Genomic DNA, 21,207 nt, shown 5'->3' on the forward strand with positions numbered 1-21,207 from the left:
GAGAAAAGGAGGGAGAGTACACACGCGTGCAAATAGCAGGGCAAGCAACCTTCCAACACCATATTCTAAAAATAGTAACTATTATGTATCTGAGAATAGTCTGTGCAAGGCAAATATAATAAACAGATTATAAAAATCATGTTGTTTATCAATTGTTATGTGAAATGGCTAAGCACTATTTACTCATAGTTTTCTGACTCATATGGGTGAAAGTATTTTTTGAGAATGTCATTCAGAAATTTCTATAGAAGACTTAGTGAGAGGACATCATTGGTCCATTTCCTATCTCCGCTACTTACTCTAGCTACGTAATCTTTGCACAGGACTTAATCTCAGGATTCCTCAGCTTTCAAGTCTGTTAAATGGGGATAATAGTAAAAGTGCCTCTTCTTTACAGTGCCTCTTCTATACAGTTAATGAGGATTAACTGTATATATAAAGGACTTAGAACAGAGCCATAGTAAATAAACACTCCATTCACATTAGAAAATATCACAATTAATATAACGATTTCTATTGTCCTTAGACCAGAAAAGTGGCCTGTGCTCTGGGCTTTAAAAGGTCCTGCTCTGTCTCCTTCCAGTGGTGCTTCTTCTCACTGAGCAATGGATCTGCAGGACCCGGGGGGAGGTGTCTACCCAGACCCTGTCCCATCCCATTCTCCATTTAAACCACTGGCTATCGCCCAGAAGTCTGGAATTCCTTGCCTAAGGAGCCCTGTGTTGTGTCCAGGACCTGTGAGGCCCTTTTCTGCACTCCTGTCCTCCTGAGGGTGGACCAAAGAGCTGGTGTGGGTACCCCAAGACCTGAGGGGTGGCCAAGGGTGGCTAGGGCAAGAAATGTGACTGGAGTATAAACCAGAGAGGGGAGGTGTTCTGGTTTAAGTGCCTGATATTAAAATTTTTTATTATAATGTAAATGCCTGATATTAAGCTTTTGATTGCTAAGGAATCCATTCAAAGACAGTCATCTCGAATGACCATATTGTCGGCTATATGATGCAGCTACTAGTAAAACAACTAGATAAGAAACAAGGCCCCTCTATACATGAAGTGCCCTTATAGAAAGCCCAGGTAACATAGGTAACTGACCACTTGAGTAACTCAACTTCTCCCTAACTGTACCTAATTCCTATTCTTATGTTTTAAATCTGCCATGTGTGAGCTTGCCACAAGTAGCAGAGGCCCAGGTGAGTGCTTCGGGCATTTCTAGCCACAGTATCACTAGTCAGTCTGAGACTGACACAAAACAGGTGTCCATATGGATATATGAGAGACTCTTCATGGTGCCAAGAATGGGGCTTTTCTAATCACTCACAGGAGAGAATAAGTCTCAGTTCAAGCATTCTAAATGCCAAGTTGGTGTTCCCCATCGTTTTGAAAATGTATTTAACAGAATGTACTATATTATGTATTTAACAGAATGTACTATATTTACCAGTCTTTTATATTGGTTTATGAGTTTTAAACATGTACGTAAACAGTATGTGGACCTCTTTTTATACTACTGCCCCAGTCCCACAAAAGTTAGGGCTAGTCTCGAGTATAAAAAAAAAAAAAGCTAAAATTAAAAATAGCAAAAGAAGGTAGTTCCATGCCTCTTTAACATCATCTCTGTTCTTTATTTGGGGTTTTATACCAAAACAAATATGCGCATATCTCCAATAGGAATTGTGAAAAATAATATAAACAGAATCCTTCAAAATGGAGTTGGAGCTGCTATCCCAGAGGACCTGCCTTGTAAGTCTCACTCCTCAAACCTTTGGAATAACAAAACTATACAAAATAACCTTTGGACTAGACATAAAAGCAGCACTGTATACCAAACAACTGTTTTCAAAGACAGCATGAAAGCTGACATTATGAAAATTAAAGACATTTAGAATTAGCATCATTATGGTAGCTTAACTCCATCTGTAAAAGTTTCTTCCTTCTATTCAGGAAATCGTTCCCCTTTCCTTTCTAATAAATATCCCTTGCCTTCACCTACTAACAGAAACACAAATTGGGTTTCTGCTGAATCACTGCTTCCTGAATAGCTATTCTTTTGTATCTCAAATAAAGACTTGTTGCCTTTCACTTTGGCCTTTTATTTTTAGGTTAACATATCTTACATAGACAGATATCCAATACGGCTGCAACTCTAATGCTTCCGACCAAGGCATTACTGACAACCAGTAAAGATATATAGTACATTCCCCGCCACAGCTCCCCCTAAATACTGTATATGGTGGAGGCATAAAACAACACACACACACACACCATCCCCCAACCCCCGCCACCACCCCCAGCCCTACAGCTCTATGGTATAAGATGACAGTGTTCTCAGACAACAACTGAGTGACCTCGTCTAGGTGCTCCCTGGGATCCTCAGAGTTTAAAGCAGTAAACCATAATACCGCTAAACTCCACTCAGGCATCTCACCTGTGTAATCCTCAGTGTAATCCACCTGCATCCTCCTTCCTAATGCGCTAAACCGAGTACTTGACCTCTCATTGCCGCTGCCCTTCCTCTCAAAGCCTTTTCACTTAGTTCTTATTCCACTATTTTTAAAAGTCCCTGCATTCTCAACTTCAGAGAATACTCCCTCGCCCGCCTAGTCCTAACTAGAATCTGGCTCCATCTATAGGACAATCCTTGCACTGCAGCCCTTTCAGCATCTGAAAAAAAAGAGTAAATTTTTTCCTAAACCCTATTATTATTTCTAGGACAAATCACTTCCACTTGCTTGTGAAAAACCTTTTCTCTTTGAGGGCAGAAGTTCTAAAACCTGGCACTTCTACCTTTGTTTCCAGACACTCTCAGTCCTCCCTCCCACACTTTCATCATATGAGGCCCTTCACCAGGGCTATTCAAAACATCAATAGACTGCCTACTTTTTGAAACTGGTCCACAATAACTACAAAAATTGAAACTAAACATTTAGAACTTTATAACATTTTGACATCAGTGGACTTCTCTTTGAACAGGTGTTGTCGAGTTCACATGGTGAAACACAGTGGTTCTGGCTATGCTCACATATGGGCCCTGTTTTTTTCTACCGTAAGTGTTGCACAAACTTTATTGTGCACATAGGTAACTTAGAGAATCTTGTTAGAAATGCAGGTTTAGTAGTCTGGGATGGAGCCTGAGATTCTGCATTTCTAATGAGCTCCAAGTAATAATGATGCTGCTGGTCCATTGGCCCACTTTGAATAATGAGGCTTCAAACAACTTAATTAGGAGATTTTTTCCAACCAGCTGTGCTGTTTCATATGCTTGTTATTTTGCGAATATTTCTCAAATATTACAAACCTAACCTGTACACTTACTATAGTCTCTGTTTAGAGTCACTGCTACTCACAGGCAGTGCAACTATGAAAAAGTTAATTATCCTCACTGTGCTGAGATATTCTTGATGGAAAATAATTATTTACATGTTTCTCTTTCACATCTTACTGTGCACACCTTGAGAGCAAGAATTTCCTTCATCCATTTCTGTATTCCTAACACATAGCATGTTCACAGGCAAAATTTTTAAAAATTGACTGATTTTTTGATGTGATTATAAATCAATCTTATAAAGCTTTCAAAGCTATAGTAGGAATGAGCATTATAAAATGTTATCACGAAAACCATGAAATATCATATTTTGTCGGAAAGATTTTCTCTACTCGAAATAAAATCAACCATGAAGAATCATTTTAAATAACTTATGTAGGAGTTAGGACTCTATGACAATTACAAATCATTTATTTTGTGGCAAGAGTAAGCAGAGGAAAGAAAATGTGACAGCTGTTTATAACAAGAAGTCTTTGTGGGTGCTAATTTGTCTTTTTAAACAAGCAATACTTAAATGTATAAGTCTTGAAATTAAATTTTTTTAGGTATGTTCTCCATTTTATCAATATATGATATATGATTTGACTAAAAAGTAGTTACTCAAGCATTGATATAAGAGAGGACACCCAACAAACAATCTGATTTATTCCTTTATGAGGTCCTTATTTTTAAAACAAATTTAGACAAAGAGCAGTTTTTGAATGAAGTTCAACTTCCAAATAATATTTAGGGGTAAACATAAAACACTGTCTTCCTCTTTTACCCCCCTGAAACATACTACAAGCTCTAGAAACTGTAGTTTTTTGAGGGGAAGTAGGGAGAAGTTAAAAAATAAGATTATTTGGAGTGAAGCCATGTAAGAGTATTTTCCCAAGAACTACTTGTACGTGTCTTTGAATGACAGTTTCATTATGTCATCGTGCCTTGTCCTATGCCCCAGCAATGGAAAATGGTGCAAGTAGATTCATTCAGAAAAGAGAAAAGAATTCAAGATTTTATTTTCTTTATGCCTAAAGCTTTTCCAGCTCGGAAGCCTTCTTCTCCTTACCTCTGTTTTTCAGTGGAGGCAGGGTGGGGTGCAGATCTTTATTACATTCATTCCGTTCTGTGCAGCATTCAATTGATCTTCTTTGATGAGGAATGGGAGTATCCTAAAATTGAACCCAAAGAGCTATTAGGGGTGTCCCCTAAACTTTGTAAATCACATAATCTGAAACTTAAAAAAATTAACACAATTTAGAGAATTCACTTAAAATTCTTACACAAATATGTTGAAAATATTGTTTTCTATCAGGTAATTTCTTTCAAATTACCATGTATTATCCTACTGCAATGTCTGCATTGCAACAAAATTGCTATTGCATCTGTAATAACCAGTGTGCCCAGCATAAACTGAGGAAGAAGGCTTGACTTAATGCAGTTAACTAAATTGGAATTTGAGCAATAAGATCTAATGGGTCACTAAGCCAGAAGTTAACAGCAAAGATAAAAATAATATTCAATTTTAAAATGAAGGGAGAATTGGCCCAATGAGAATGTTCAAATTATTTTCCAAATTACTAAAAACAGGCTAGTCAAAAAAAAAAAAGTTTTTGTTTTATCTTGCTTGAAACTTAACTGCTTGAAATCCAGCTAATGAAAGGTTACAGAGTAGAATCGAGTTATCTTCCTTACCCGACACTGAAAATCTGAGCCTTCTAGTCCTAGACATCCAGAAGTTACCACAGGCATCCCAGAATCATCTTCTTCTATCATTGTGAAACAATATCCATCTGTGCTAAAGACCAAACAGGTAAAGTCAGAGTGAGTGACTGAGAGTGAGAATATGAGAAGCGGGGAGGGGGGGGCAGGCTATGAGAAAAGGAAATAAAGATATTTATTATTTGTTGCATTACACATAAGAAGATCAAGGATCACTATAGGTTACAGTCTATTAGGGGGATTTCAAAAATTCCTTTTTTTAAAATTGACTTAATTATCATAAAACATTTGGTAATAGCTTCTCTGTCCAGAAACTTGTGAGAAAGAAGGATACAGAATTTCCACATAACGTATACCATTAATAACCATCCACTCCAATTACTAAGCTCTTATTTTAGTCCTTTCCAAGGCTCACTTTCACAAATCCAGAAAAACAACTCCGTGAGGAAGGTCATACTAGTCTAACCTTCTATATGAGGAAACTGAGGCTCAGAGAACCTGAAGACCATGCGGCTATTGAGAGGCATAGTAGAGGTTTGAACCCATACAGGGGAACATTTATGCTGGTTCTACTTGCTCTGAGGTAGTGATATAAACTGATTTCTTACTAAGGCACACAAACTGAAGAGGGGTAGGCATTGGGATCAGCACATAGCAAGTGAGGTAACTAAAATTCTGACCTCTGCTTCTGGGCCAGCCTGTCATATGAAAACATCAAGCTTTGTTTTAAGTAGTTTGGACTTAAGTTGGGGGTGGTGTAAAGATAGACAACAGAAGGAAGAGGTTTTAACAAAATCATAGAAGGTAAAAAAAAACAATATTTTAAATTTCTGTATGTGATTTTAGATTTAAAAAGAACTTTCTCTCTCACATTTAACCCTCTCAACAACAATTAGAAATAATATTATTTCTCTTTTACATATGGAGAAATTGAAGTTATGAGAGTCTAAATAAACTTATACAAGGTCGAAAAAGAAACAGTTACAGAATCAGGCCTTGAATCAAGGACCTCTTCTTGCTTCTTTCCCACACATTTTCTACTGTCCCCTCCTGGGACTAAAAATGAAAAACAAGAACTACTTTTTATAGAACTATTTATAAACAGACATTACTGTCTTCACAAGTTTGAGTGATGAATGCCAGCAGACTCCCAATATAAGTCATAAACTCCGACTGCATGTACTAAGAAATAAATTACTAAAATATATCGCCATCTTTTTCTCATTTATGCATGCTCAGCAGCCAAGACAAATATCACAAAGCCGACCTGAAAAGTCAGGGAAGACAGTTCTGAGTAGTATTGGCTATGATTTGTGGGCTGGTCTGTTCTGTCATAGTGGCAACAGCATTCTGCCATACATTAGCCCTTCAGTTATCATCAACACCCTTAGAATTGTTTACTTGGTTTATAAGCTTCAAGTGATCCAAAATACCTCAGTTTATAAGAAGTAGCACAGTAAAGTTCAAACATACTAATGAAAGGCTGGGAAAGGCCAATGATAAATCTCTGTTAGACTAACGTCAAATGCATGAATATTGTTGTGGAAGAAAGACCACCTCTGAACAGCCCATGCTCTGAATTCTTTGGGAACTTTTTAGCCAATATACTGAGATTGCTATGAAGATCTAAGGCACATAAACACTGAAGGCAATAAATAGAAGAGCTGTCCCTTAGAAATTTATTTTAAACAATATGAGCAAAAAATATCCATGTGATTTTTAAAAATTCCTTTCTTACACAGTGAGACTATTATATGTGTAACATATTTCTCATCAAAAATAAAATTCAGGAATTATCAGAAATAGTCATCTTAACTATTTGACATTAAGAATTCATAAATGCTGGAAAAGTCGATATAATATGTTAAATTAAAAAAATTAATTTCTCCTTAATCATTAGTTCCCCTTGCTCAAACTCTGAGTATATGGTAATGTATTTTTAGGCAAATTATAAAAATCAAGAATGAGAATAGAAAAAGCTGGTAAAGCTGTTGGCAAGTTACTATTACAATATCCTAGGAAATATAGAAACATCAGTGAGAGTAAATTTAAGCTTTAAAAATACACTCCCTTGTCTGCAAAGAGGATGGAGATAAAATTATAAAGAGGGGATAGGGAGAGAGGGAGACCCTGAAGAAAAGAGCTGGTGTCCCGTTAGTCGTAAATTCAGATAAAAAGCAAATATTTGGTTGGAGTACATGCAAGAGGGTAAGATAATCATTTCAAGTGCATATTGTCTGCAACGAAGCAAAAACGATTTATAAGCTCACTGAAATTGCTTGCTAATCAGGGTTTGTTTACTGGAAACTACAGTACAATTATAGAAGCTTAAGAATTAGCTGGGAACTTTCAACTTTACAGTAGGCCCAAATGTAAACGAAATTGTGCTCCAGTCAGAACTGAACAACTCCACCCGCCATTATGAGATGGCTGCTGAATGCCACAAAAGGCATTTAACTCTTACCATTGGCTTATCTGTACATTCTGCTGCCTGATTGCCATGTTAAAGCTTAGTTTTGATATGTTTTATATATATTATTACCCTATTATTTCCAGAGTGTTGAAAGTGATAACAAGAAGAGATGAAGAATAATAAAGGAAACAAAAGTAGAAGTCATTTTATACAAAATTAAAAGTAGTGATATGTATACAAAAATGTAAGATCAATCATTCAATTCCAGTAATGATTATGAATTAAAAAAAAAAAAAAAAGACAAATGTAACATTTCAAAATTCTGCCCTTGTGTTATAGGAAGGAAAAGTAATTGACAAAATAGAACAACAGTTGCATATCAAGATGATCAGTCATCAATACTGAAAAGCTTCTTAACATAATCTTAACTCATGAAAAAGCAAAGCATTTGAGAATTTGAGAGTCACATGTGGTCAAAGTAGTGATAATGAAACTTTTGTTACACCACTTGGATGGTGCTACTGGTTCAAGGCTCCTTGAATCTATCCAATATTCCAAAAGCAAATGATTACCTGGAACATCTAGAAAGATTATCGGGGAATTAATTGCCTCAAGGGATTTTTGGCATGCCCAAGTGAACATTTCCTAACAAGAAAGAGGTACACCTGGCTTAAAGCTTTGAGGAACCAAGTGATACTCTTTTTAGGTGGTTGTGCATGGAGAGCCTGCAAGATGTGACTCTTATTTGTGGTCAAATGCATTTATAAACAACATTTTGGCCCCCAGTTTGTTCATTAGTTCTTATAGGATGGTTGGAAACCAATTTCAGAATGTCGAAAATTGCACTGACAACATCCTTATTTAAGGTGCTCTACTTTTTATTTTATTTTAGCAAGTGCAGTGTTTACAAGGTTTATTGAAATCTTAGTCCCTTTAACTCTATTCTTCCACTATTCCTTCCTGTTTCTCTATTGCAAACCCCAGGGTTGTTCAGAAACATCACCACCACAGTTGAGAAGGGATTACTGTAGAACTTTTCTTCTAACAATTTTAAATCTTTGTAAAGATTAATTTCATTATAAAATATATATTTTTTAAGTATGAGTTCAAAAGAGGTTATCTCCCCTGCTCAATCAAGGTGACAGGAAATTTTAAAGCATTATTAAAATTAAAAATTATTAAATCACTTAAAAATTATTATTTAATTATAATAGTTTAAAATTTTGCTCTTAACAAAAATTAATTATAGAACTGGATATCCTCTCAAGTGCATGTGCTCATAAGGATTAATAGCTCTCTTGACTGATCAATATGTGTTCCAATATTTTTTCAGTATGTGAGAGATACCAGAAGTCTTAAACATTTTTCAAACTTCTTTAATTTTTCAGTCAGAATAGATTTGGAAAGGCTGCTTGATTTTAGGTCATTTATAAATAAGTCCTTGAAATCATTCTGTCTTCTAAAATAACTATTTCACATTCGAGGGAATAAAGTTTTCAATGTTTTCCGTCATGGGTAAATTCAAAGATAAGTACAACTTTTAGATTTGCTATTTAAATCATGTGGATGTTAGTTAACTAAACCTGCTAAAAGCTACTTAGAACTTTGTTAACAGTAGTTCATTTTACAAACACGTATTGAACACACTATGACTCAGTCATAGATGCTGAGAATGCAAGAGGGAGGGAGATGCAGGCTTTGCTTTGGTGGAGCTACTAGTCCAGGAACGAACACCACTGATGCAGGGCGAGAGAAAGTCACTCAACTTCAAGGGACAGGAACAGTAATCATAAGCTGGTCAAGTGTTTTACACTTACTGGGAAAAAAAGGCAAAAAAGAATGTTGGGCACCAGTAATTACCAAAGTGATAGAATCCTAAGGTTTATATTGTTTTATTTTTGTTTGTTTCCTTATCATCTTAACTGGGTGGATTCTTATAGTAGTGGAGGGAAAGAGGGTAAAATCTATATGGCTACTACCATTCCCCTTCTCTGGCTTTTCCTCTGAGAGGTCATAGTCCTGAGGAAAGGTGAAGTTACGACCTTAATGATAAAGTTACAATGTGAAAAATGCTTTTTTATTACTTTATCCTCAAGAATATGTAGCTATCATACATCCTCTTCTGGCAGCCATGCTAAGTGATTTAGCATTTTGTTCATTTTTTTAGATGAGGTATGACTATTTTTGAATTTGTCTCAATTTTTATATTCGTCAAGCATTTGTATATTCTCACTCCCACCACCCTGTGCAGGTACTCTCACTACCTCTCACCTAGACTGCTCCAAGAATCTTCTAGTAGAACTCTCCCATCCTCTCTGTGTACTCTACCTGTTCTGTACAGCACTGCCTGATAAATCTTAATATTTTTCTTCTCTTCTCAATTATATCTAATGGTTCTCTATGTATAACTTTAAAGAGCCCTACACTACTCACTTTCTATTAAGTCTAACGACAAATGAGCCCATTTCACATTCTCATTTATGACTAACGAGAGGCACAAAAGGAGTTATTACTTGTAAAAGCCTTCAGAAGCAAATTTGAAATCACAGCCTCTTCCAACTAAATTTCAAGTACTAATGCAGGACTCACCATTCTTGTAAGTGCAATGGTTTGAACTTGACATCTTCTACTGAAAAAAATGTTCAATATTCAGATGGCCTGGGCAACAGTGGAATAAACTAGATGCAGTGGAAGATGTACAAACAAGTAAGAACGATGTGTACCCTGAGACCTCGAGTCTGGAGCACCTGTCTGAAAACTCACACCCCCAGTATTCAGCAAGAGGTTTAAAAGCCCTATATCAATATGAATTTTGTAAAAAGACTCACAGACCCTAAGTGTTTCTCTCTACCTTCTGTGACTCTTAAAAGTGCAGTCGGAGACTTATTTAATTCCTCATATAGGCAGCCTAGTGTCAACTGCACATCCTTCAGGCCAATATCCAATGTGATTTATTATACTTATAAACCCTAAATATTGCCTAGGCAGGAGAATTCCTGGTCAAAAACCAAACAAGATAAATTAGAAAGTACTTACAATTATCTCTGGAAAGAGTAAAAAATAATTATTTAGAAATGGATAGACTTGTGTGAGGGAGGGGAAGAGCCTGAGAGAGGTGATGAGACAAAAATGACTACCACAGACCAAGTCAAGTAAGACAAGGAAAGATAGATAAAGTGGGATCGGGTAATACAGAGTAAAAAATAAACAAACAAGGCTGAGATTACACTTGATAGGACAGGAAAATAAGGCAGAACATTGGCATGGTGAAAGTCATGTAAAAAGAGGGATTCAAGGAGACTTGACCACGTTCCGGGCATGTAGTGATAGCCTGCAGGAACCGAATCTGGAACTGGAATGGGAAAAATTAACAGTGCAAAGTACTGCCCCGAAAGATATTTAGAAGATAGATATTATCTTGGGAGAGATAGGACAATGGCATCACCCCTTACTTTGAATTACAAATACTAAAAAAGGCTCTAACACTGCATTCAGCATGACATATTTGCCCTACATCCTCTAATATGCACGCCGCTATTTCTGCACCAGATAGGAAACGAGGCCAAGTATGACTTTGGCCTTGTTGTTGGCTGGTAAGGTGATTGATGGTACTCAGGAAGAGTTTAAAAACCCTCTAAAGTTTGCACATGGTCTCTGATATATTATGTTGGATTTCAGAATGTCTTGTAAGCATGATGCACTCTTGATTTGTCTCCAGGAAAGTGGGAGTGGTAATGAGCATGAGGTTTACCTAGGACCCCCAGCTTGGCTAAAATCTACTTAGTACAAGGCCTCAGGCAAGACAGCTTAGACCGGCCCTTATCTAAACCTCTAGCAAGTACACCTTTGTCTTCAGAACTGTTTACCTCAGAGGGCAAGACTGAGTGCAGTATTAAGCAAAGTGTGTTCACTTGAAGGTCAGCAAGCTGCCTGTTACTGGTCTGTGAGGAGGTTCATACAGAAATCAAAATTTGTATAGCAGTAAATTTAGCTCTGTTGAACCTAAATAATGGAAAATAGAAAAAATGGAACAGTAATTTGTAAGTATTTGAAAATTTGTTTTTCTAATTAGCTTATAATTCATTTTCATTGTACTTTAGAAAAGTGTCAGTGTACAACTTATTGTGGGGGAGCTTATCTTACAACTGAGATACCTTGAGAAGTACTGATTTAGAGGTCAACAAGCATGGGGCTCACAGAAAGGGAGGCAGAAACGCCTGGATTTATTCTAGGTCTTATGGCACAGGAACAGAAGCAGCCCCTGTGAGTCATCCATGATGGATCTCAGTGCACAGGAGACTCAGCTGGAGTCAATACCACATTAACAAAATGGATGTGCATTTTATCCAAGTGAATATTTGCATTTTAACAAAATGGATGTGCATTTTATCCAAGTGAATAACCCCTTGAGAACCAGTGTCAGGGGTTGCCTGATGGTTAAGGATTCAGAACTTTGGAATTTTGGCCATGATTTTTTTCATCATATCGGCATGAACAGTGACCTAGTGAAAATTACCAAACCCCTCAGAGCCTCAGATTTCTCACCTAAAATATAGATAATGTTACATTCTTTATAGGAATGCTGTGATGATTAAAGATAGGTGAAAGTAAACATGCCAGTTTTTATAAAAAGCTCAATAAATATTAGTCTTTCTATTCGAGTCAATAAGTTAACTGATTCATGTTGACTGGCATTGTACACTTGTTTCTTTGAGGGGTTCCATTTTTATTACTATTTTTGTTTTGGTTGTATTTTTGTTTTCTTTTTCTTTGCTTCATAAATCAAAAATTGGAAACCATATAATTCACAACCCATTCCAATCTGGCTTCCGTCTCTACTTCCACATTAAATATTTCTAAACTACAGTTATTAAGGTCAATACATATGATTACTATATTTCAGTTCTTATCCTATTTAACCTCTAATGGCATCCCAAACAGTCAACCTTACTTCCTCTTTCTACAAACTTGGCTTCAATGACACTGCTTTACTGCTAATTCTGAGTCTCCTGGGGAGAGCCTCCCTTACCTAAGCATGAAATGTCTCAAAGCTTAGTCCTACTCTGGTAGATTAGATTGTTTTATTATTATTCAATTTGTCATGCCCCACCCAAGCCACAGTTTCTCCTTGGCTTTGAGCTTGACTATGACTCTTGATTTGGTAAACAGAATGTTAGAGGACATGACACAGAAGCTTTAAGAGGTTGCTCCTTCACACTCAAATGTGTGAAAGAGTATGCTCTGGGTAGCTGCTGGTCCAAGAAGAATGAAGACACATAGAGCAGGCCTAAACTCAAGAGACAGCTTGAAGCCAAACCCACCCAATCCAGCAGAGACCAACACAGCTACAGCCCACTTGTAGACCCAGGAATAAAATATAAATGCCTTTAATTCTAAGTCACTGTGATTTTGAGATTGTCTGTTTCACAATAAAAACTAACTAATGTTCTTCTCACTCTGTACTCTCCCCGCAACCTCTTATCTGAGCCCCAAATGTATATCCTATTGACTATTCTTTGATATCGCCACTTGAATGTATCCAAAGTCTTAAAGTCAGCATGTCCAAATTGGAACTTGATCTTCTGTCCTCCTTTATTAAAAAACTTTTATTTTATTAAAAAACTACACTATACATCTAAATGTACATCCAGAATCTTGTGAAGACTCTCTTGGTTTCCTCTCATACCCAATTCATCAACACAAAACTTTCCTTCTAAGTATTTATTTCTCTAATTTCTCTAATGCAATCCAATTCTCTTCTGCACTAGCACTGCCCTAGTCCAAAATCATTTTCTCTTATATGAATTGACTTTTCAATTTCTCTTTCCTAGCTGTCTCTAATATATTCAATATTTTGCAACAAAGAAAATTTTTCAATAGTGTTCTAATTTGATCACATTAATCTCTACTGCTATTCCTGCTTAAACACCCCCTTTGATGGCTCCCCAGTGCTCCTAGATATAAGACCAACATTCATAATATAGGCCATAAGTAATCTTTCCTTGATCTCTAGGCTTAACTCTTTCCACAGCTCCTCCTATACCCTGTACCCTAGGAAAACCAGTCTTCTTTGAACTTGCCAAGCTTTTCCTTCCCACTACAGAGAATTTACATTACAGTTAACCCTGCCAAAACACTTTCTTCCAAATCAGCTTAGGATACTTCAATGGCCTGTAAGGAAAACAGGACAAAATATTTGAAACTGGATAATTCTGGAAAGCCTGAACATATGATCGCCAGAACTGTGGCTCAAATGACACACAGAGATTTATTCTTAATTACTGCAGACTCAGACAAAATAGTAAACTACCCCTCTAATACGCTTCCTCCTGCTAACTTTCTTCAGGAAACTTTGTAAAATTCCTGATACTTTCTCTATTTACTACAAAGTGTTTCCCAGAAAATACTGTCCGATCTTTAGAATCATTTTACCTTCAGGACTCAGTGACCCCAACCTCGTTCTATCATATAAAAGCCAAGTTCCAAGACCTTTCTGGGTCCTGAATCTCTTATGTCTAAAGGTAAGAAATAAGCATTTCTTACCATGCTGAGCTGTTTTACTGATTAAATGAGATCTAAATTTATTAATACACCTAACTTTCCTGTGTCATTCCATTAGTATATATTTCTTAGGCTATATATTTCATGATAGACTGGTAAACTCAGATTGTACTTCAAAGGAAGCTTAAAAACAAAAAAGTTTTTAGAAAGAAAAAAAAAGCATTCAACTCATCTTCATGCTCCTTCCTGGATAATGAGGCCCCAAATGGCTACCCAGATACTCTGCCTGGACTTCAAACCTGGCAGCCCATCTCCCTGTTTGGGTCCATTACCCTTCTTGAAGCTGATTCTGCTTCTCTAATATTTTAACTTCTGAGACATGCACTTGTTTGGTCAAATCAGCCACTTCTCCCTGGGCACGCCCTGGCCTCATTAGTCTATGCCTCTGTTGTCCTTGTCCTGAGAAGTAAAAGTCAATATAGTGACCAGCAAAATGGATGTTGCTGCATGAAGATGCATAAAGAAGAAAGAGGCAAATAGTCCAGTTTCAAATATTAGACAGTATCTATACAACATGATAATCTACTAAGGAGCTTATTCTTTAGGTCTTTGACAATGTCTTTCCCATCGTCTGGACTCACATAAGCTCTCTCACTACACTGCTTCCCAGAGTCAGTTTATAAATATTCCTAGCATCTTAGGTGTCCTTTCCAAAATACGAATAGCATCAGTATGATAAATGGTTTGAAAAAAACCCCTGATACTCTCTGCTGCTGAATTTATTTTGGAGACAAGGTCTTTTGAAAGAAAATAACTGGTTTTTGCTCCAGGACCTGGGATCAGTACTCTATGTTAGTGAATGTGTGGTGTTTGTAGGGAGGAAGAAGAATCTCAGAGAACCATTCAGGGCAAAATGCAACACAATACAGGCACAGCTCTGAGAGGGAGTGGGGTTAGGCACTGTTCCCCAAAATGTGCTCTTGGAAGCAATAGCCTGCAATGCTTTAGTCCAAAAAGTATGACTTCCTGTTAAAACTAGGTTTAAATAATTATATGACCAACCTGCAAATATTGTTGACCGAATCTTCTGGACAATGATGGTGGCATTTACAACGCAAGATCTTTGGGCGAGGTGTGGGGGCTGTACTCTCGCCATCCTCTTTCTTGGTGCCCACATTTAATTTTCCTGAACTTCGCAAAAGCATGTTATCAAGGAATTTTGCTGAAAAGAAGAAAGAGTAAGAGTGTAAGTATATGTGGGAGAGCCCAGCCAAAGTCTTTTGTCCAAAGAATAATGTGACATCAAATAAAATATTAAGTATTCATGATAATTAAAGATTTAAACAGAAAACAGATATTCTGTTTGTTTCTGAAACTAAAAATTATGCTTTCTATAACAAGTAGATTACATAATTATAGATAACAAATATAACTATATGTCTCACATAGAATACAGAAGTTCTCATAATCCTTTCAGGATAGTATTTATACATTATAATACTTGTATTTGATTGAGTGCATGGAGGTCAATAAGACATTATTATATAGGTTATCTCTACACCGTATAGGAATATGTGGGTAAATATTATTCTCATTTTCAGATGAGAAAATTAAGACTCGAAGTTTAAGTGATTTTACACAGCTAATAAATCATGAAGCCAGCATTTAAACCCAGATTGTTTGTGTCCTAAAACTCTCTTGACAGCAGTCTCTTTACTTTAGGAGTCTCTTTACTTGAGATGTATATATTTTTAAAGAAATTATGAGAAATCTTTAATCTGAAAAATTACATAGGAAGATGAAAACTTAGTTATAACTAAGACGTATTTCAAAAGATACATCTTCTCCATCAGCTTTTGCATGTGAAAGTGCCTACCTATATTAGTGACAGTTCTGCATCTTTGATGAAACACACTATAGAATATGATCTCTATAGCTTCATTATTTACCAGTTGGTCGACCTCAGATAACTTTAGAAATAATCTCATTAGGTCTCATTTCCTTACCCTTAAAATGGAGATAATATAAGCACCTACCTCATGTCAAAACCTTAGAATAGTAATATTTGATAAATGTTAGCTAATATTATTAAAAGAATAATTTTTTTACATTTTAAATAATAAGACAATGTTTCATTAAAATAGGTTGATATATCACTGAGTTTTCATATTTTCCTTCTTTACCACTACTTTTGGATAGTACCTATACTTGAGAAGGGGGCATGCATGAATTGATACCTATTATGTTTCCAGGCATTGGAATGAAATCTCTCATACAGGTTATGTCACTGCACAAATTGTCACCCAGAGCACTGTTTGATTTAAAATCTCTCAAAACACATCCAGCTTGCCTATAATTAAATCAAAATTTCAACAAAAATATTATTTAAAAGATTGTTAGGCTAAAAAACGAAATTCTAGATCAAAGTGCAATGTACAGTATAGATGTATACAATGTGCACGTGTTACTTTTTAAAACAGCAAATAGATGCCTCTAGCCTTTGGTTACATCTGACAATGAAAAGTTTAGAAAAAGAGCTGCGATTTTTCCTGATTTTCTGTATGGTAAGCTAATTAGATGAATTCTCATTCTCAATATTACTAACTTTATAACCTGAATTACCGCAAAGTAACACAAAGTGGTGAAAATAAGATATTTAAAACTTATTATATCCTGCTTCCCTCCATACCAGACCCTATCTCTTTGAAGTTTTAAATAAAATAATAAAACTCATTTATTATGCATATGTTTACTTAGCAAATACGTATTAGCTGTCTACCCTGTTCCAGACACAGCCTGTAAGTAGGATGAACTAAAGGTACACAGAATTTATCATTTGGTAGGAAAAGTTATTAATAAAATATTTATACAGAATGGTCTACATTATAAAGCAAATATCTCATACTGTTGGAAATTAGGTGTCACTTTGTAAGAAACATTTTAAAGGAGTCATGATTTTCTCACATTTAAAATTTATATAAATTACAGAATTACATAAAATTCAGCTATAAGAAGGTTCTTTGCAATATTGCTTATAACAATCCACATTTAAAACAATAGGAGATAAATTAGATCTCTAAACTGAGATTCCTATGTGGCCATTAAAATGTTGAGGTGGAAATACATTTATTTATAAGAAAGAACATTAAAATATAATTTTTGTTGAACAGAGTAGATTTCCAAGGTATTTTAATTGTAAAATATCATACAATAATAGGAAAAGAGGCTAAAAGATGAACCTATAATAGAAAATAGATTGAGAAAAGACACTAGCAGTAAAAACCTAGAAAGCAGAAGGACGTGCAGAAACTGACTTAACAAAACCAAGAATGCTGATCCTAAGCCAAAGGTGGGGAGAAGCCAAAAAGCAAAATAATTTTACCACTCAACCCCCAAAAGGCCCCAGAGTAGTACCACAAGTTACTTTTAGAAGTGAGAGTGAAGGGAGTATTGAAAACAGGAGGCTTAAATCTATCTTAGAAGTCACAAGAGCTTCAGCTAAACTTTCTCAGTCCCTACGGGTGAGTAAACCTTCATTCTCCACCTCTGCAGAAGACTAGAAGGGTAAATCTGATATACACAGCATTGAGATGCCATCCCTACTTTCTCGTTTTACCATCAAGGTGAGGGACTACGGGAAACCAAGCATAGAGGCAGGTAAGAGTACCACAAACACTCAGTGAACATTTACTGCAAACACACAGTGAACATTTACACTGGGTGTTGACTCCTTCCATCCTCCCCACCTACATGGTTTCCAGAACTCAATATAGTCTGGCTTATGCTTTCCTTATTCAGGAATCTGACCAGGTCATGAACAAGCAGAATATCTAAAGGCAGGGAAACTGGGAATTTCTCAGTGAAACAGTCTTGTGACATTATCCTACAGTGAGGCCCACTGGTGAGAAGATCTACCCAGAATTCTCAATCAGCTTTCATAGTGCTTCTTTCTCTTACACATAAGCGACTAATTCAGGGTCATTAGATAAATGAAGAAAGCCTTAAACATCGAAAGCTGAGAACAAAACAAATACACAGACAAAAGCCCCTTGAAAGCAAATAAAAACTTACAAACTATTACCAATACTCTCAGCTTTGTAAAAAATATATTACATCAATGAAATAGGAACATGTTGCTATAAGAAGGGAATAACAAGAAAATCTAAATATATGATTGCATAAGTGAAAATCTCAGTAGGTGAGGTGAAAGATAAAGATTAGGAAATCTCCCAAAATGTAGAAAACAGAGAAGAAAAACTTACGTAAATTAAAACATCAATCCAGAAAATTTAACAACTGAATAATAATAGTTCTAGAAAGAGAGACTTGAGAAAATAGAGGGGATGAAATCATCAAATAAATAAATCATGCAAGATTCCCATAACTGAAAATCCTGATCTTCTTAGTTTGAAAGGACCTATAGAGGATATGAATACACTCACACCAAGGTATGCTATGTAAAATTTTATAAGGCAGCAAAGGAGAGTTTAAGTTTAGAGCAAGAGTGAGAGAGAAATTAATACCTGGGAGAATTATAAATTGAACATGAGGGCAGGAAAAAAGCATTTTAGGTTTTTTAAGGTCTCAAAAGTTTACCTCCATGTACATTTCTCAGAAAGTTATTCAAAGAGATGCTCCGCTCAAATGAAGGTATAAATAAGAGAACAGAATATATTCCTGCTACTAGGAGACCCAACCCAAGAGAAAAGTGAACTTACTCTCAAGATAATGGTAAAAGGGGATCAATAAGATGAGAACTATGCACTGGGCCTAAGGGATAACCAGACCTAACTGAAAGATTCCAGAAGCGATATCTCCAAGAAGTGGAAATTATGAGAATACCTCATATATTTTCAATTTAAACTGAGAATTCAGAAACAAATTTGTGGTGGGAACATAGGAAACCAAGAAAACAAATAACATTTTAACTGCTAATATATATATAAGATGGAGGACAGAAATATGTGTGTATACAGTGAGGGTGAAAGTCATAAAAGAAAGCTAAATCCTTACCTTCAACAGTGGGAAGTCAAAAGTGATGGCTACCATTGAATAATCAAGAGGTAGCAGTACAATTATTTCTTTAGAAATATGAAAGAAAATTCCAAAAGAAAGAACGTAAAGTGGTGTAGATGTAGTTGCAACTGGAGAGATGAGTTGGGAGGATGCTTTTTTTAAAAGCCTCTTTAAACTATGTTAAAAGAAAAAATAGCAAGCTTTAAAATAATATATTTCATATGATGATCCCACTGTAGCTTGTGTGTGCATGTGTGTGTGTAAGAGATAAATGGGTAGAAGGAGTCACACCTATATGGATATTGATAAAATATATAAAGATTCTACTTCCAGTAGGAAAATATAATTATCTCTCAGGGATTATGAGTTTTGAATTTTGAATCGCGAAATGTTCAGTTTACATTCACAAGTGCCATAAGTGTTCAGTTTACATTCACAAGTGCCATAATTCCTGTTTCTACGTCAGCATGGACCTACAGAGTAGTAACAGATAATAGTTGGAGCTATTTAAAAACATTTGCAAATTCCTTCTTAGTTTAAACAGAGAAGTAATTAGTCTCATATTCTGGTGTGGAATAAAGAATATCAGTGAACAAAGAACTAGGAAATAAAAAAAATATATAGCCAAGAAAAAGGAACTTCCCTAGCCAGTCTTCATTATGGGATTCACCACTAGACCAATAAACAGGGTGTGGTATTAACACCAAATCCATTTTTGGTTACAACAGTTTGTGTGGTATGTACATGTGCTTAAAAGTGTGGTAAACCTACACACCTCGTTCTATATTGCAAGTTATCAACAATCTATTTCCTGGTATTTTGTAGGACATTCTAAGTTCACTACCTCAGTTATTATTAAGAAAAGATACCTGAATCTGGTAGCTCCAAGCAATCTACATAGTCAAATCCTGGCTCTCAAACACTGGAGAAATCAAGAGCAAGCCATTCTTTTTATAAAGATTGTGCACATGAAATATTGTTGCATAATCTTTTAAAAATTACTTAATACTTTAACATGTAGTTGAAATATATATTATTTTACCAGAAACATATTCACAAAAACAAAAAGCTAAGAAAAGCATGGCTAGCTCACAACAGAGACACGATTTCTATAAACTGAGTTAGATGACATCCTGAATAAGCACGTAAGGTTGCCTTAAGACAATGTGGCCTAAAAAAGTAAAAGTAGTGAGATAAAAAAAAAAAAAGATTGCTTTTAATTGACATTATTAAATAAGTGGATGATTAAATGCAAATTTGAGACACTGTGGAAAGTTCTTCACTTGCTTTTGCCGAAATAAGCAAATCAAGGGAATATCTTATGTAAAAGTGTGCAACCATACTTAGGAGTCAATTAACCTATATGTATTTAATTCTTTGTGAAATGAAAATCATTATCACACAATTCACAACATTTTCAATCACCAGATAAAAGTAAAGTAATTAAGTGATAATTTGGACATTAACAGACAAAGAGGAAGAGAAGCAGAAGCGGCAGAATAAAACAATCTGATAGACTCACCTTAAAAGCTAAGAATACCATTAAAAAGAAAGACTATAAGATCTTATTGAGGGCTAGTCTACATTTGAGAAAAAGGGCCAGTGAGAAACTGGACTGTTTTATCTACTGTTATAATGATGAAAAGGGATTTATAAAAGGATCACTTTAATATAAAGTCATACTAAATTTGTACAAAATTCAGCCCCACAAAAACAAGACAGAATACATTAGCTAAAGCATGAAGAAAGGCAATTACATGCATATACAAAAAATAATCATTTTATAAAAACATGAATTTAGCCAGATAATAATGATACTGAAATAAGAGCTAGAAGGAAAGACAAAGATATGTATCTATGATAAATATGAACATCCAGATGAAGAGTAGAGCGGCAATAATGAAGATATAACCCACATATCAGATGTCTAATTAATGTCTAATGTCTAATTATCACAATGTGTTTTTCACATTTTATTATATTTTTAGTATTTGAAACAAGAGAAAGGAAGAATTTAAAATATAATCAAGTTAGATTTAGTCAGCTCATTCAAAAATGTAAAATTTTTAGATATGTGACTTGATTTTGTGTTAAATTTTATATGAAAGAAGGCTAATCATTGAAAGCAATTGGAAGATGACTATTAAAGAAACATTAAGTATAATTTAGTATACTGAATTTTTTAAATCAATAAGTGAAATCTTTAAAAGAAAATTTTCCACCAAGGAAAGCTAAATAGTGAATGGTTTCTACTT

General features: G+C 35.4%; 1 protein-coding gene across 15 annotated transcripts in view; it reads right to left on the reverse strand.

The window, feature by feature from the left end:
* The window catches only part of BMPR1B (bone morphogenetic protein receptor type 1B), a 356,154-nt gene that overhangs the window by 35,480 nt on the left and 299,467 nt on the right, over window positions 1-21,207 (reverse strand). For all 15 annotated transcript variants that reach the window (XM_011356271.2, XM_011356268.2, XM_011356262.2 and 12 more), the window contains 3 exons: window positions 14,999-15,158; window positions 4,996-5,098; window positions 4,370-4,472 (listed from right to left, as the gene is read on the reverse strand). In XM_011356271.2, the coding sequence (XP_011354573.1) occupies window positions 4,370-4,472; window positions 4,996-5,098; window positions 14,999-15,141 (349 nt within the window). In that variant the 5' untranslated portion in view covers window positions 15,142-15,158. The remainder of the gene's footprint in view (window positions 1-4,369; window positions 4,473-4,995; window positions 5,099-14,998; window positions 15,159-21,207) is intronic.

This window comes from Pteropus vampyrus, unplaced genomic scaffold (assembly GCF_000151845.1).
Source record: "Pteropus vampyrus isolate Shadow unplaced genomic scaffold, Pvam_2.0 Scaffold25, whole genome shotgun sequence".
NCBI classification, from domain to species: Eukaryota; Metazoa; Chordata; class Mammalia; order Chiroptera; family Pteropodidae; genus Pteropus; species Pteropus vampyrus.